The following is a 17663-nucleotide window of genomic DNA, read 5'->3' on the forward strand; positions in this document are numbered from 1 at the left end:
GTTCAGGCTATTCTCAACATAGCAACTGGAATGATTGCTTTAAAATCTAGGTCAGATTACTATGTCACTCCTCTGCTCAAAACCTTCAGATGGCTCTTCATTTCTATCATGGTAAAAGCCCAAATCCTTACAATGACCAAGGCCTCACTAAATTTAACCCCTCCTTCCACCGTTTTTTCTCTGGCATCATCTCCTATTACTCTCCCCCTTGCTCACTTTAGTCCAACCACACTGACCCCCTTGCTTTTCCTTGAACATGCAAGGCACACTTCCACCCTAGCACCTTTGTACTGCTTGTTCCCTCTGCCTGGAATGCTCTTCCTCCACATATCCATATGGCTATTTATCACCTTCAAGCCTTGGTTCAAATGTCTACTCTACAGTGATCACTATTTAAAACTACAATTCCAACAACCACTCTCACACTTGTAAAACCATTTACCCTACTATATTTTATCCCTTTGTTCTATTATTTCACTTATTATGTTTACTGTCTGGATGTCTCTGTAGGTACAGAGACCTGTTTTGTTCGAGGACAGTGCTTAACCCATAGAAGGCATTCTTTTTTTTTTTTTAAATAACAGATAAATGAATTTTATGTAACATTCTGCCTCATGCCAGGAGAAAAAATCCAGATCTTTATTTTAGGGAAACTAACCCACAACTCAAGAACAGCAGGTGGTAAACTCATTATTATACCATCTCCAGATCCAGGAACAGGAAATTATGTTAATTTTCATTGCAACTGAGGCTAAAGACAGGGAGTTCCCAAGGGAGCTCTCCAAATCTTAAAAAAAGCTATTTTTCTCTGTTTATTGAATGGTTCACAGATGATTTTTGCAGACTTGTAGTAAATGGGGGTAATTTACTAGAAACAGAAATTTGACTGAAGGAAGAAATAGATCAATAGTTGAGATTTTTTTTTAAAAATCCTCTAAATAGCAGTTCTCAGAACCAGGGATTACCAGACCCTGAGAAGAAACACGTACTTTACAGTGGCAGTTTGCCAAGTGAGCCAACAAGAGCAAGAAAACAACCTGAGATTCTTTCATCCATTCAGTGAACAATTATAAAGCAAGCACTCTTCTAACAGGCGATGATCAGTCTTGGAACCCAGCCACTATACTCCGAGGAAGGCCAAGCAGCTTGTGGAGAGGCCCAAATGAAGAAAAACCGAGACCCTCTAGCCAATAGCCCTGGCTCAGGTCCCAGCTCAGGCCAGCACCAACCTGCTGGCCTGATGAGTGAGCCAGCTCGAAAGTAGGTCCTCCACCCTGAGCCAACCCCGTTGATACTCCATGGAGCAAAGAAGCACTTTTTCTACTGAGATGTTGAATTTCCCAAACTGCAGATGTTTCAGCAAAGTAACTGACTGCTATTGTTTTAAGCCTTTAAGTTTTGGGGTGGTTTGCTACACAGCAATAAATAACTAATACACTATAGTTATCAAATTGCTGAAGTCAATGAGTCAATGTTTAATATAAAAAGTCTGTGTGCAAACAACTCTTTGGTATCCTCTCACTTGAGAAAGGCACACTCTGCTCATTCTCAATGTCAAAAAGATGCCTGTAAATTTGAGTGCAATTTCTTCTATTATATTCCCACCAATCCCATCAACCCATAAAATATATATTTTCTCCTTTCACATCCAATCTTAAGCTTTAGGAAAACGGGTAAAGTTACTGGATGGAGTCCTAACTCCTCTATCTGTAAACACCAACTTCTTCTCTGCATGCATCGCTCTTGTTCTATTAATGATTAACACAAGGGCTCCAAAGGCAGACTGTGAATCCTAGCTCCGCCAAATGTTAGCTGTGACTTCAGTTTCCTCATTTGTAAAATGGAGATAATAACACTTACCTTAGAGTTCAAGGAGGAATTGATTTTGTATAAAGTGCTTATACTAGTACTTGGTGCAGAGCAAATGTTTGATAAGTAAAAGCTTAACACAACAAAACACACAAAAACTGCTACCTTTACCAACCAAGCACAGGATGTATCAACATACAGCCAAACCCAGATTATTTTGAAACTGCCTTCACTTTTTTATTCATCTTCTTTTTTCCAACGGTCTTATTTCCATTTATCTCTCATTTTCAAATTCACATCACACAAAAAAAAAAAGGGGGGAGAAGGAAAAATGAAAGCAAGTAATGCTGTTTTACTGAGAATTCCAGTAAAAGAGTTGAGATAGAAAGCCATATAAGGCATACAGAGTATCTGTGATTCCCCAATATTAGCTCCTCAGAGCTCATGGATTGTGACAAACTGCTTGGGAACATAAGACATCAATGCCAGCTTATGTTCACAACACACAGACACCATGAAGTCTAGATGCACAGCACACACAGTTCATGCTATACTAGCCATAACTCTGTTAAAAACAATCTGTAGAATAACCCTTAAAATATGTTTCAAATGCTTACTGAAATGACGGAACAGGTCAAATCTGGAGAAAATAAGACATTAAAGGCAAACTGCCTAGAAGTGATAATTACATATATATTTTGAAAAATCAAAAGTTTCAAAGTTATCTTATACTACCTTAATATTAGGCTAGACCTTCACTTATTACAAAGTAAAGCTGTGTATTCCTCTATTATTTATGTTTTGCACAGCTCAGTACTGAAAATGGTGCTTGAGAAAGCTATTTCAGACAAACCATCCACTGGTCCTTGTTTTATGTTAAACTAAGATTTGTAGTCTAAAGAAAATATCAAAGTAACCAACTTAAACTCTGACAGTTTTCTCATCTGCCCTAGTCTCTCACTGTTGCCCTCTCACAAGACAGAAGCAGCAGAAGTTACCACATTATCTCCTTTTATCTTTGAAAGTGACATAGTGACTTATTCAAGGTAAAGAAGGAAGTTAGCAAAGGATATATGTTTCTGATTTCAACTGCCCTTCCCTTCACTGTAACAAATCAAGTCTGAGGGGGAAGGTAGCCAAGTGATATATGATAAAGCCACTGTGATACCTCCTCATAAGCCTCACTATATATAACTCACACGAAAGCCAAAACTAAGGAAAATCATCAACAGAATTTTCCACGCCCTCAAAACTCAGCTCTTCACTACTGATAGACTCTAAGCCATTTTTTTAAAGGATGGAATCCACAGGGGCTAGAAGAAAAGAGAACCAATTACTCTGTGCAGATACTTTTTTGAAGAACATGAGTAAATTAGACTATTTGGGAAAAGAACTGCCCTTAGCTCTGCTACCTCTCTGCAATCCCAGATTCAATAGCACCTGGTATTTAGATGTATTTCTTCAGTTTATGTGTCACTTTGATAAATGTGGAAAGTACTTGTAGCCAAAAACTTGAACTAGATTTCATTTAAAAACCTGGCTGAACAAAACCATGTACACTTGGTGGTTTGAAGTCTGACATTTAAATTATACAGTAACTTTTAACTTACAGCCAATAGTGATATCATGCAGCAAAGTGTGCTCAGCAATTGAATAAGGAAAAAAAACTGAAGCCAGATTTAGGGACAGGCTCATCTCAGGATAAAAAGCTAGAATTCTTCCTATAAAAATAATGAAAAGCTGACAAACTTGGAGAATATTGGAATTAGAGACATTTTATTTCTAACCAGTTTCAGTCCACTCAAATTTAATACCATATTCTCTGTGGTTACCTTTCCCCTATAACACAGTCTCATAAGAAAACCACAGAGTAGCTGGTCCTTAAATAGTACAATTTGCCCTTCCTCATCCAAGTCTGATGTCTCAAACTGTAAAGATTCTGGTTCTTGTGAGGGGACAGCACCCAACCAGAACAAACAAGGGAAAAGTATTATCAATTTCAAACACTTGTTAATTTTTTTTAACACCTAATATATTTAAAACCGCCTCGGGATGTTGCCTTATTATTTGCAGAAAAGGAGAATGGTTATAGTGACTTTTTAAATAGTAGAAAGGGAAAAATGTAACAAAGGAATCTATATACTGAAGTCTTATGTGCCAGGAAGAAGTTCCTCTCACAGGGTTCTGTAATGATTCCTGTTCTGTCCAAAACACAGGTCCATAAATTTCCTCAATTATATAATACAAACCTATGACTATACAAGCGTCTGTCTAGAAATTTAATAAAATTTCTCATATATATCATCTTCTAATTTAATGGATAAGTGCTCTTACAATTACCATAGGGGTCAATATATAGAAAGAAATATAAGACTATACACAGTAGTTTTCAACCCTGGACATACCTCAATATCACCTAAAGAAAAATACTTTGTTTAAAAATAAATGATTTAAGGACTTCTCTGGTGGCACAGTGGTTAAGAATCCGCCTGTCAATGCAGGGGACATGGGTTCGATCCCTGGTCCGGGAAGATCCCACATGCCACGGAGCAACTAAGCCCATGTGCTGCAACTACTAAGCCCGTGTGCCACAACTACTGAGCCCGTGCGCCACAACTACTGGGCCCACGTGCCACAACTACTGAAGCCCGTGCACCTAGAGCCCATGCTCCACAACAAGAGAAGCCACCGCAATGAGAAGCCCGTGCACCACAATGGAGAGTAGCCCCCACTCGCCACAACTAGAGAAGGCCCGCGCACGGCAACGAAGACCCAGTGCAGCCAAAAATAAAATAAATGAATAAATAAATTTTTTAAATAAAAATAAATGATTTAGACCCATCTCACTAGATTCCATAGGTTTGGGGTAGGGCTCAGTTAGCTCTCTTTTTAAGATTTCATAGTGATTATGTACAGGAAAGGTTGAAAACCACTATGAGAGAATTTACCAAAAAGTCATCCAAACTGTTAAGGAGAAAAAGAAAATTAGCAAAACATCAGACAAATTTCTATGATAAAAACTGTAGCCCTACCATTACTCAACAGTCAACAAAACTCAGAACATAACAAAGCTGATAATAAACAACAGATTGCAAGTAGCATTTAGACTGATGTTTTTCCAACTAGCTCTTAATCACCCTGTTTTATAAAGAAGAAATTATTTTTAACACAGTTTGTTGCTGGTTAAACTTTATGTTGATAACAGAATCTTTCAGAAATTCTTTTCTTTCTATCAAAATTAATCTATTTTCCCTTTTTCTTCCCTTATTTCCCCCTCATTTCTTAAATAAATTCAGCTTCCCTCTGCGAAGAAATATTTTTACCAGTGTCTAAAATGAACACTGCTCATTTCCCCTACCTCACTGTATTTCCTTGGTATCTGTACAAGTCTGAGATTTACATCAATCCTTGGGGTCTGGGAGCAAGTTAAACTTACCTAATGTCAAAATAGTGATGAAGTGCAAACTTAAAACAACAACAGAACTTACAAATCAAACAGAAACACAGCATAGAGAAGTAATGAAAAACCATGCCTTTGGTATGAACAACATCAGGTATGAACTTTGACCACTGCGTTAAGGAAGTACGAACCCAAGAGGAGGAAATTCTAAAGATTAAGTCCTCTCCCTAACAAAGAAAATATCTTTCTCAACCTCATAAAATTTAAATGTAATAACAATTTATACTGTACCCTATCCAATTTCAACGTCTGTTAGAAGGTTTAGTGTCTGAAAAATGACTAGAAGAAACTACATTTATAGTGCAGAAAGTAGTAGTAATGAGATAAAGAGAACAACTATGAAAATTAAGGTTATCTTAGAAAATGTACAATCAGAAAAACATAAAGAAAATGGAACCAGTCATACAGAGTGAAGTAAGTCGGAAAGAGAAAAACAAATATCGTATATTAACGCATATATGTGGAACCTAGAAAAATGGTACAGATGAACCAGTTTGCAAGGCAGAAATAGAGACACAGATGTAGAGCACAAACGTATGGACACCAAGGGGGGAAAGCGGTGGGGGGTGGGGGGAGTGGGGGAGGTGTGATGAATTGGTAGATTGGGATTGACATATACACACTAATATGTATAAAATAGATAACGAATAAGAACCTGCTGTATAAAAAATTAAATTAAATTAAATTTAAAAAAAAAAAGAAAATGGAACCAGTCATAAGAGGCCCAGGACTCAAAAAAAATTTTTTTTTGCCATTTTTATTCTTTTAAGAGGGGGGACAACTTCTCTTCCATTTCTGTATTATACCTTGGTTACTGTCATGTGTCATACACTTCCCTTGGAATGTCCTTCTCTCCTTCTCTCCTTATAAATCTTTAATTTTACTTTCCTCTGTGAAGTCTTTCCTTATAATAACTCTCTCCATTTATCTCCCTCTTCTCAGTACGACACTCACAACATACACCACATTACTTGGTGCTCACTATGACATTTCCTTGCACTAGTCACTGTTTCATGCTGTTCTCCTTTACAGTGAACATGATGGCCTATGTGACCTGAACACAGCCTACCCTTTCAGCCCAATTGTTTACCATTCCCCACCATACATTCTACGCTCATTAACATTCAATCATTCATTCATTTAGTCACTCAACGATCATCCAACAAATATTTATCAAGTAGCTACAACACGTCAAGCTCAATCTAAAAGCAAGGTAAGCTCTAGCCATCCGTGACTGCTTCTTACTGTGGGTAAAAGCCATCTTCTTTCACCTCTCTAAGCATTTGTTCAGAATATTGCCTCTGCCTGGAATGCCCTTCCCTCTCTGTCACCATGACAAAAACCTTTGCAATTCAGTGCAACATGTGTCTACCATGTACTACATACACTATGCTAGATGCTGAGAATATATAAAAAAAGGAATAAGGCAGAACTTCTATTCTCAAAAAAAAAAAAGGAGGGAATTCCGTGGCAGTCCAGTGGTTAGGACTCAGCACTTTCACTGCCAGGGTCCAGGTTCGATCCTTCATTAGGGAACTAAGATCCCACAAGCTACTCAGTGAGGCCAAAAAAAAAAAAGAATGGTCCATGGGAAACTGTGGAATCTCAATAAAGTAAGCACCACTAAGAATTAAAAAAAAAAAAAAAAAAGGAAAAAGGAGTCTATAGTGATGAAGACAGATACACCAACAAATAATTAGTAAAATATGATACATTCTATTATATGTATACAGGATAATTTGGGAACACCAAGAAATACTTAGCCCAGCCTAGGGGTGAGCTGAACTTGCTCAATGCCACTTGAAATCTGTAATAACAATTCCCTTGCTTTTCTTTATAGCTATACCATTTATGCACATGCATTCATAATGTACAGTTTTTCTGATTTGAACTTTCTATAAATGTAATCATATTGTACATATTTTTCTGCAATTTGCTTTTCCCACACAGTATGGTACTTTCTACAAGGTCTGATAAATAGCATTTTAATACCATAATTTAAAACCAAATTTCATTATGACTTCTTTGATCTATGGGTTATTTAGAACTACGCCTTTTAATTTTTAGTAGTATTGGAGTTCTTAGTTTCATCTACATCTTTTTGTTATTGATTTCTAGCTTAACTGCACTGACAGTAAATGTAGTCCATGTTAGTTTTTGAAACTTGCTGATATTTCCTTTATGACCTAGTACAGATTAATTTTTAACACTTTCATATATGGTTGGAAAACTATGTGTTGATAGATGCTATATATACATACAGCCACTAGATCAAATTTAATAATGACAATAATCAAATCTTCTGTATCCTTGCAGATTTTCTTGTCTATGTGGTCTATCAATTACTGAGAGAGGTATGCTAAAATTTCCCACTATGGCAGCAGAATGTCAATTTTCTCCTGTAGGTCCATCAGTTATCGTTTCCAAGCTATATTATTAGGAACATACTAATTTAGAATTATTATATCTTCCTGATAAACTATACTTTTAAATCAGCATGTAGTGACTAGGTCTAATAATACTTTTCTCCTTAAAGTATATGTATCTGATATTAAGAGAGTAACTCCAGCTTTCTTTTAGCTACTGTTTGCTTTTCCATCCTTTGATCTTCTACTTTTCTGTAGCTTTATGCTTTTAGGTGTTTCTCTTATAAACAGCATGAAGTTGAATTTTGCTTTTCTCCCGCATCCAGTCTGACAATCTTTGCCTTCTAAATGCACAGTTCAGTACATTTCCATTTATTGTGATTACAGATAATATTCTAGATTCATTTCTACTACAATATTTTGTGCTTTCATAATCTAGCTGTTTCTTTATTTCTCTATTCATGCCATCTTTTTGACTGAATCTGAACACCTCATTCCACAATACTACTTCTAATAGATTTTGAAATGATATATTCTAATTATATTTTGTTAGATGTTACCTCTCAAAACTTTAAAATGCCAATTAATTTAACAAGTCTAAACATAGTCATTATCTTTACCTACTTCCCAAACAATAGAAACTTTGAGTGCTTTAAGTTCAGTCACACCCCTCACAATGTATCAGATGTTATTGTCCAGAAATTATAGTAGTCCCCCTTTACCTGTGGTATCACTTTCCGCGGTTTCATTTACCTGCGATCAACCACATACTAAAAATATTAAATGAAAAATTCCGGAAGTAAACAATTCATAAATTTTAAATTGTGCACTATTCTGAGTAGCATGATGAAGTCTCGCACTGTCCTGCTCAGTCCCGCCCTTTCAAGACGTCAATCATCCCTTTGTTTAGTGTATCCCACTGGTTTAGTCACTTAGCAGCCATCTCAGTTACTAGGTCAACTGTCGCAGTATCAGTATTGCAGTGTTTGTGTTCAAGTAACCCTTATTTTACTTAATAATGGCCCCAAAGTGCAAGAGTAGTGATGCTGGCAATCTGTATATGCCAAAGCCGTAAAGTGCTTCCTTTAAGTGAAAAGGTAAAGTTCTCTACTTAATATGGAAAGGAAAAAAATCATATGCTGAGGTTGCTAAGATCTACGGTAAGAACAAATTTTCTATCCATGAAATTGTGAAGAAGGAAAAAGAAATTCGTACTACTTTTGTCATCACATCTCAAGCTGCAGAAGTTATGGCCACAGTGTGTAAGTGCTTAGTTAAGATGGAAAAGACATTAAATTTGTACCATAAGCTATTTTGAGAGAGAAAGAGGTCACATTCACATAACTTTTATTACAGTATATTGTTATAATTGTTCTATTTTATTACTAGTTACTGTTGTTAACCTCTTACTGTGACTAATCTATAAATTAAACTTTATCATGGGTATGTACGTATAGAAAAAACATAGTATATATAGGGTTTGATACCATCCATGATTCCAAGGCATCCATGTGGTCTTGGAATATATCCCCCAAGGGTAAGGGGGGAATACTATACTTCCATCTTTATTTGTTTTAACCTTACAAACTAGACATTGTTAATGTTTTATACCATCAACTTTTTTAAAAGTTTCATTCACATTTATTATTTTTGTTGTTGTTGGCTCTTCATTTCTATATCTCAAATTCTTCTTTGAGGTTATTTTCCTTCTTCCTTAAAATCTTGACACTTTTGAAGATTACAAAAATATTTTAATGTCCCCCTCAATCTGGCTTTATCTGATATTTCTTCCTGGTAAAACCCAGGTTATGCCATTTTGGCAAGAACGTCACAGAAGTGATGTTGTGCCCTTTTCAGTGCATCACATCAGGAGGTACAAGATGTCAGTATGTCTCATGACTAGTGATGTTACTTTGATTACTAAGTTACTGTAGTGTAACCCCATAGTTATGGTAGCATCTCTTAATATCTCTCAAGTTTTCCATCTCTATGTCTCTCTGTGTTACATTCTGTATAATTTCTTCAGATCCATCTTCCCATTTACTATTTCTTTCTTCAAATGTGCCTAATTTTTTGTTTTAACCTGTGCATTGTTTTTCTAATGTCAACTTTTTAATTATCACATTTCCAGATTTTTTTTCAAAATGTCCTGAATAATTCTTACAGTCTTTTGTTCTTTCGTCATACTTCAATTCCCTCTTTTATTTAACATATTTATTTTACCTCTAGTGTCTGTTAATTCAAATATCTGTAGTCTTTCAGAGTTTTATTCTGCAGTTTATTTCCTCTAACTCTTATTCATGGTGGCCTGTTTCCTGGTGTGTTTAATAATTTGGGGGAGGTGAGAGGATGTGGATTCATGTTCAGTTGGAACCCTACCTTTGGCAATTTTTTAGATGTCTGTTTAAAGTGCCTTTCTCTGAGAAGGATTTACATTTGATCCTGCCAGGAGACTAGCAGTACCACCAACACAGGACTGCTTAAACTAAATTTTTGTCTTGGTTTTTTTGGGGGCCACACAAGTAGTGTAAATTCAGGCTCAAACTGCATGAGTTAAGGCTTGCGGTAAAGAGAAAATTCTTTCTTTGTTTCTACTCTACTCAAAGCCAATACCAAGATAGGTACTTACCAACACTCTCCCTATGTGGTATGGCAATCTACTTTTTTCTCTTTTAGCAACCAAGAATGTCAGTCTTTGGAAGTTCCAGCTTTATTTGGGTGGGGGTAGGAGGGCTTCAGTTGTGACTTCTCACCTTGTTTGGATCCAGAGCTTTCTTTCCTCTTCCCAGATGCTAGGACAAAAGGATGAGGAAATAACTCTAGGACAAGCACCACTTCCAATGTTACCTTACCATTATGGATTTATGTTACCTTAATATTCTCGCCTCTGAGAAGTGCTTCCTTTTCCTCAGTTCAGCCATGAAATAAAAGAGTTTTGATTTGTTTTTTAATCCAGCATTTTCCGGTGTACTACAATGCAAAGTTTTTCTGTACCTCTAGCCCACCATACTGCCAAAAACAGAAGTCCTTAAGGTTTCTTGAAGAATGGTAGGAAAAAAAAATGCTTTATGGTTTAGTAGAAAAGGCAGAGTTTTCAATGATCATTTCTTAAAAAGAGATCTGGGTTAAATTTCAGGTTCTACAACTATAAAATGCGACTAATGATCATAGAATCAACCCCAATGAGTAGTAAGTAAGAAGAGGGTTTCCTACCAATTCACATTTGTCCTGTTAAGCCATTCCCTGCTGCCTAGAGTTACTATTTTTATAGACCACCCAGAGTAGGCCAGTTCTTTGAATCCTGTGCCAAAAATAGCTAGATGCCTTCTTTACCATCCACACAATATCAATAAGGTCAGAAAAATTAACCCTTTTAAGTCTACTTAGTTTATTTTCTTTTTCTGTGCGATGACTATTCAGTAACCCCAAACTCTCCAAACTAGTCAGTTTTGCTACACATTACTTTGACAAAACTCTTACTTTAGATGTAAGATGTATTTACATTTCATCACCAAGTGCCTTCAGGAAATGTTTCTTAAGGCATACCTATATTTGGCAAATGTGTGTTATATATTTTCTCACTTGGACCCATACCAGTAAGGCACAAAAGTTCAATTCTACATTGAACATCTGAAACAACATTAACAACACTACTATGGTAATGTGATCTCTTCTGAAAGAGTTTAGCTTCCTAAATTTAAAATGCTTTCAAAATCTCTGATTAAAATGTCTATTTGTCTGGCCAGACTTAGTTTTGTAGTACCTGAGAAAAGCTGAGTTAGAACTCACAATCTATTATTTAAAAGCCTATGCAGTTTCTGCACCAATTAAAACATAATAATGCTTGCTTTATAGATATTCAAGGCCACGGATGTGAAAGTTGTTCAATAAATATCTTCCAGGTGGTACTAATAAGGTTCAACTGGGGATTTCCCGCTCCTCTGGCAGATTCCCAGGTCTGAGAAGATCATTGGTTTTGCAGTGAAAAGACTGCAAACAATGAGGTCAATTAAGAAATGCTTCTGAATAATATACACGATGCAACATCTCCATTCCCAACATTTGGTTCAGGGATAGATTTCAGTCTTTCAAACATTGTTGCTCTCTGAGCTTTGATATTTCACTGTGCCAAATTTTCTCCAGAAGAAATAGTTCCTGCTTTTTATGAGTTTCATAGCCAGTTTCTTTCCTATTTCCTTCTTGGTATCTGGAGATATTCCAACTTGTTAAGACATTTTAATATTTCTTCATTCCTTCTAGCTCTTCTCTTTGTTGTTTTTCTTCAATCTAAACCTTTTAACATGTTTTTAAAATCTGAACAGTTCCTAATATTCCCACTACTTCTTGGCTTTCTGTTCCTAAAGCCTTCACACAGAGACAGACACAGATTTCCTTAGGTTGTTGCTCAGTATTTTCAAGTATTTAAACTTTCTCCCATTCTTAATTCTCCTTTTTGTACTGTCCATCTAATTTTTTTAAACACAAACCTTTATTAATAAATTGAGACCATTATCTCCTCCATCCATAATGGATCAATCTACTTGCTCATGGAAATAAGACCCAACCCGTGATACACCCGTCACCTCAGCATCAGTGAAGATCATTAATTCATTAAAAATTTTTGTTCCTGTCTTATTTTTCAAATCTCTGTTGACTTATGAGGGCTTTCACAGCAAGACGTCCCCAATACCATCCTCACTTCCTGCAGCATAATTCCATTCTCTTTATTCATTCATCAAATGCTACTCCATAAAGCCTCTGTGACTACCATCATCAGAGTCACTGATGTTCCTTCAACAATATGCCCCTATTGGGAATTCCCTGGTGGTGCAGTGGATAAGACTCTGCGTTCCCAATGCAGTGGGTCTGGGTTCGATCCCTGGCCAGGGAACTAGATCCCACATGCATACCGCAACTAAGAGTTCGCATGCCACAACTAAGGAGCCCACGCGCCGCAACTACGGAGCCCGCCTGCCGCAACTAAGGAGCCCGCCTGCTGCAACTAAGACCCGGTGCAACCAAATAAATAAATAAATACTTTTAAATATATATATATATTAAAAAAAAAAGAATATGCCCCTACCTTTATACAACATCTACATAATTCTTTTTCATACTACAGTTGTTTACATATGTGCTTCTCTTACTAGACTTTTATTCACGTTTGCATTCCTGGCTCCTTGCTCAGTACCTGGTAAACAATAGTCCTCTAAAAATATTTGCTGTATGTCTGACTGAATAAATAATGAGTACCTCATATAGCCTAGATAAGAAATGAGGAACTAAAAGCACACAGCTTTTGAGAAATAGCAAATGAACACACATAACTGTGTATCTCCTCTGGGATGAACACTGTCTTGTCTCTACAGGACAAAATTAAAGAACTAGACAACATGATCTAAGACCTTATACCTGTGGCAAAATATGCATAAGAAACAATAACAGCACAAAGCACAACTTCAACAAGTGGAAGAAAATGTAACAAATTGATAACTGGTGAGAAGCAGTTGAATAAAGCAATATCAAGAATGTCAGTGGGGCGAGACTAAAACACATAAGTTGAAAGACAGAAGGAAGTTCTTTCAGTTTAGGAATGGTGTACATAAACATACAAAAATAGGAATTAGTAAATATATGCAGAGTATGGCAAGCAGGTTACTTGTCAATAAACACTAGATACATGTTTAATACATGCAAGTAGGTTTATAGCAACTCATACCAAAAGAAAAGATTTTTTGGTCAAGACTACAAGTAATCCTTTTAAAAGAGAAATACAACTAGCTAAAGACTTATCAAAAAATAACTTACTGGGCTTCCCTGGTGGCGCAGTGGTTGCGAGTCTGCCTGCTAATGCAGGGGACACGGGTTCGAGCCCTGGTCTGGGAAGATCCCACATGCCAAGGAGCAACTGGGCCCGTGGGCCACAGCTACTGAGCCTGCGCATCTGGAGCTTGTGCTCCGCAACGAGAGGCCGCGATAGTGAGAGGCCCGTGCACCGCGATGAGGGGTGGCCCCCGCTTGCCGCAACTAGAGAAAGCCCTTGCACAGAAACGAAGACCCAACACAGCCAAAAATAAATAAATAAATAAATAATAAAAAAAAAATAAAGGAATTCCTTAAAAAAAAATAAATAAATAAATAACTTACTACTAATGGGGGGTGGGGGTAGGGGGGAACATATTCATTCATACCACAAATATTTATTGAGAGACCACTATGTGCCAGGCACTGTTCTAAGCACTGTAAAACAAAAAAAGAGATGAAAATCTCTGCAAGGAAATAAAGAAAATAAATAACTAAATTATATAGTATACTAGAATAGAAGAATCTTCAGGGTATAACTACTAATGGTCACCTTTAAAAACTGGTATTTAAATATAAGATAATAATTGAAACCTATGGCTCTGTTATCCTCAATGGCTGTGGCAAAAGTCACAGAGGAAAGTCAGTGGAAAAGTCATTATATAAAAGAGACTTTGAAAGGAAGAAATGAGTGTAGCTGGAGAAGTTCTAACAAATGGCCTACACCCATGAAGCCCCCTCTGGTACTGAGGGTCCCAGTATAAAACGCTTCATTTTGAGAGCTGTTGGTGACTCTATATTCACTCCACAGTAATCTGATTCACTTTATTCAAGGAATTTAATTATATTCAAGTTCCTAAGTCAGGATGACAAAGTTTTGATTAGCATGTCTCTTTTCTCCTTTATTAATCAAGAGATAGATCTTCATGAATAAAGAAGTCCCAGTCCTCAAATACAAAAATTAAAATGACAAAATAATTTTAATATGAAAAATATGGGTAAAATGTCAAGAGTAAATAATGAATAAAGTAGTAAAATAATTTTTTAATAATTCAAATGCTTACTCCAGGTATCTCTTCAGCATATTCTATGTAACTTGTCTAATGTAGTGTGAACTTTCAAAAATAAGTCAACTCAGAATTATGACTTCTTTTCACTGAGTTGCCTTAGTGAACTAATTAAAAAGTAGATAGGTCTCTGGGGCTCCATGATGAGATATCAAATGCTCTGGGGAATTGTGCTAACACCAAACAATAACAAAAGTCCAATACGAGATCTATATTTTATTTTTTAGAAACCAACTACATAGGAATAAAATGGGAGTGACCTAGTTTGGCCATCAAACATATGAAAAAGGGGGTCATTATACTATTTCTCTCTAATTTCTCTGTTTGAAAATCTTCATAATAAAAAATTTTATTAATAAAAAAGAGATTATTCAACTTACAACTTTCAGTTCTCAACTAATTTTAATATAGATTTCGCTCCTATCCCTAATAAATCTGCTTTCCAAGATTACTACTGACCTGCTAATTACCAAATTCAATGTTCCTGTCTCAGTGTTCTGCCTCTCTCAAGCCCTCAGCATGTGATATCACTGCTCAAGCCCCTCTTGAAACTCTTTTCATCCTTAGCTTCAGAAAACCATTCTCTTCTCATTCTGTCCCTAACCCTATTCACTCTAAGTTTCTTTTCCTGAGTCAATCTACTGCTCATGCTGATTCCCTCAGATTCTTATTACTCTTCTTCCTCTATTTTTCTCCTTGGATAATCTCAGCTATTCCACTAACATCTCTGTTTGTCTGTCTACCTATCTATCATGGTAATTCCCAATATCTAGTCACTATCTCAAATTTCCCATACTACTAATAAAACCATTGTCTTCCATCATAAAACTATTCATCTTTCTATGTTGGCTACCTCATATTACAGCATCACCATTCAGTCCCTCAAGATAGAAATTTTGGAATTATGTTTAATTTCTCTCTTTTCTTCCTCATGTTCCACATTGTATTCGTCATCAAATCCCACAGAGTCTATCTCAGAGATGTACCCTGAGATGGTCCATCTTTTCCATCACCATAGTCTAAGTTCAGGCTCTCATCTATTACCTTAAATACACCAACAGCCTCCTAATGCTGTCTCTGCCAATAGTTTCTCCTCCATCCAATCCATTCTCACTATCACCCTCAGAGTCATCTTCCTAAGATACAAAACTGATTGTTAACCTCTGCCTAAAAACTCAGGAATGCCTGGTTTATAGTAGCACTGTATATAGCAGCATACAAGGCCCTTCATTATCTGGCCCCCACTTATACTGCTAGCCATATTTCCTCATACACACTTCCACATATATAAAAATGTACTGAATTTTTCATTTTTTTCCTGAAAATGTCAGGCCATTTCATAATTGTGCCTTTTATCAGATAGCTGCTCCCTCTGCTTGGCATGCCTTTCCCATACTTTCCACCTGACACACTGTCATCACACTTTAAGATTCAGCTTCCTCTATGGGATGTCCCTTACCATTCTGTCATTCAACAAAAAAATGTTTTGAGCATCTATCAATATGACATGAACCTTCTCCTCAAGGAATCCATATTTTCATTTATATTCTTTTAGTACTTTGTTCATACTGATGTTATGACATTCATCACATTATCCTGTAGTCATCCTTTTACATGTCTCTCCTCCAGCTGGATCACGAGATCTTTAAAGGCACAGCCCCTGTCCAACTACTCTTGACTCTCCAACACGTAGGATGCTAATTTTGTTCATGTGTTGAGTGTGCCATGGTTAGTGGGAGTCTGAAAAAGACGATTTCTAAGATCCCTTTGAATTCTAGTATTCTATGACTCCAACACAAAAGCAGCATTTCTCAGTTGTGATTTAGCTGAAAACCTGAACCAAGTTCAGCTAGAGGCTTAAAATATTTATACTGATTCCCATTCCAAATCTACTAAAGAAGAAACTGAGAATTATTGCTCTACCTACTTATTTTATAGCTAGGGAGGAAGCCACCCAAGTGCCTTATAATCTCTGATACTCAAGTATCATAGTATTGAGGTAGGTAATATTATTCTTATAAACACATTTTAAAAGTAAGTAACTGAGGCATAGAGAGATTAAGTAACTTGCCTAAGACAACAAAGTTACTAAGTGGAGGAGATAGGATTTGAACTCAGGCAGTCTAATTTCAATGCCCATGTTCTTAATCAGTTCATTATTTTGCTTCATCAGTGATCTGTTGAATAACTTAAGGCTTTCATCATTAAAAAATATGAACTTGGGCTTCCCTGGTGGCGCAGTGGTTAAGAGTCCGCCTGCCAATGCAGGGAACACGGGTTCGTGCCCTGGTCCGGGAAGATCCCACATGCCGCGGAGCGGCGAGGCCCGTGAGCCACAACTACTGAGCCTGCGCGTCTGGAGCCTGTGCTCCGCAACGGGAGAGGCCGTGACAGTGAGAGGCCCGCGCATCGCGATGAAGAGTGGCCCCCGCTTGCCGCAACTAGAGAAAGCCCTCGCACGGAAACGAAGACCCAATATAGCCAAAATAAATAAATAAATAAATAAATTTATTAAAAAAAAAAAAAAGAAAAACATGAACTTTCTGCCAGACCTAGGTGAAGAACAAGGAGGAGGAACCAATCTTTCTTCTCCCTTCTTGTCTTTGAGAAGAACAAAACAAATCCATTTTTCCCTAGCTTATGACTAGAGCTAGAATAATAACAAGAATTTAAATTTTTAGCATTAGTATCCAAAATAAATATCTATACACTTACCTCATGGGTCCATAGTTCAGTATTACAAATGCCAAAACTATCATCACACAGATAGCTCTTCGCTTTGGACTGGGAACTTTAAGCCTCTGGTTCTAAAGAAAAGGACCATATTAAATACAATTGAACTACACATCCATCTCACAAAAAGCAACATCTAAGACAACAACTCTCCTCTTCACCAGTTATGTGAATACTTAAACAAAAAAACAAAACGCAAATGTGAGGAAATAGTACTTTTCAAAAGACTAGAGCAGAACCTTCCAGAGAGAGAGAAAAGGAGAGTAGCAGGAGAGAAGAAACATAGCAGCCACACTGTGGCAGAGGCATCCTCACCCAAAAGGAAAGAATTCAACAATTTTTATAATTTTATGGATCTTCAAAGAATCCTAAGATACTTCTGTGGTTTGTCTCCCTATTAAATCATTGTTTTCAGTAACATAATGG

General features: G+C 36.7%; 1 protein-coding gene across 7 annotated transcripts in view; it reads right to left on the bottom strand.

The window, feature by feature from the left end:
* ATF6 (activating transcription factor 6) overlaps positions 1–17663 on the bottom strand; it is a 226037-nt gene that overhangs the window by 159984 nt on the left and 48390 nt on the right. For 5 of the 7 annotated variants that reach the window (XM_082469316.1, XM_082469318.1, XM_082469315.1 and 2 more), the window contains 2 exons: positions 17220–17311; positions 10389–10427 (listed from right to left, as the gene is read on the bottom strand). In XM_082469316.1, coding sequence (XP_082325442.1) covers positions 10389–10427; positions 17220–17311 — 131 coding nt within the window. The remainder of the gene's footprint in view (positions 1–10388; positions 10428–17219; positions 17312–17663) is intronic. The other 2 variants (XM_082469317.1, XM_082469321.1) reach the window with 1 other exon arrangement.

The sequence above is a fragment of the Balaenoptera physalus genome (genome assembly GCF_965194825.1).
Source record: "Balaenoptera physalus genome assembly, chromosome: 1".
Lineage (NCBI taxonomy): Eukaryota > Metazoa > Chordata > Mammalia > Artiodactyla > Balaenopteridae > Balaenoptera > Balaenoptera physalus.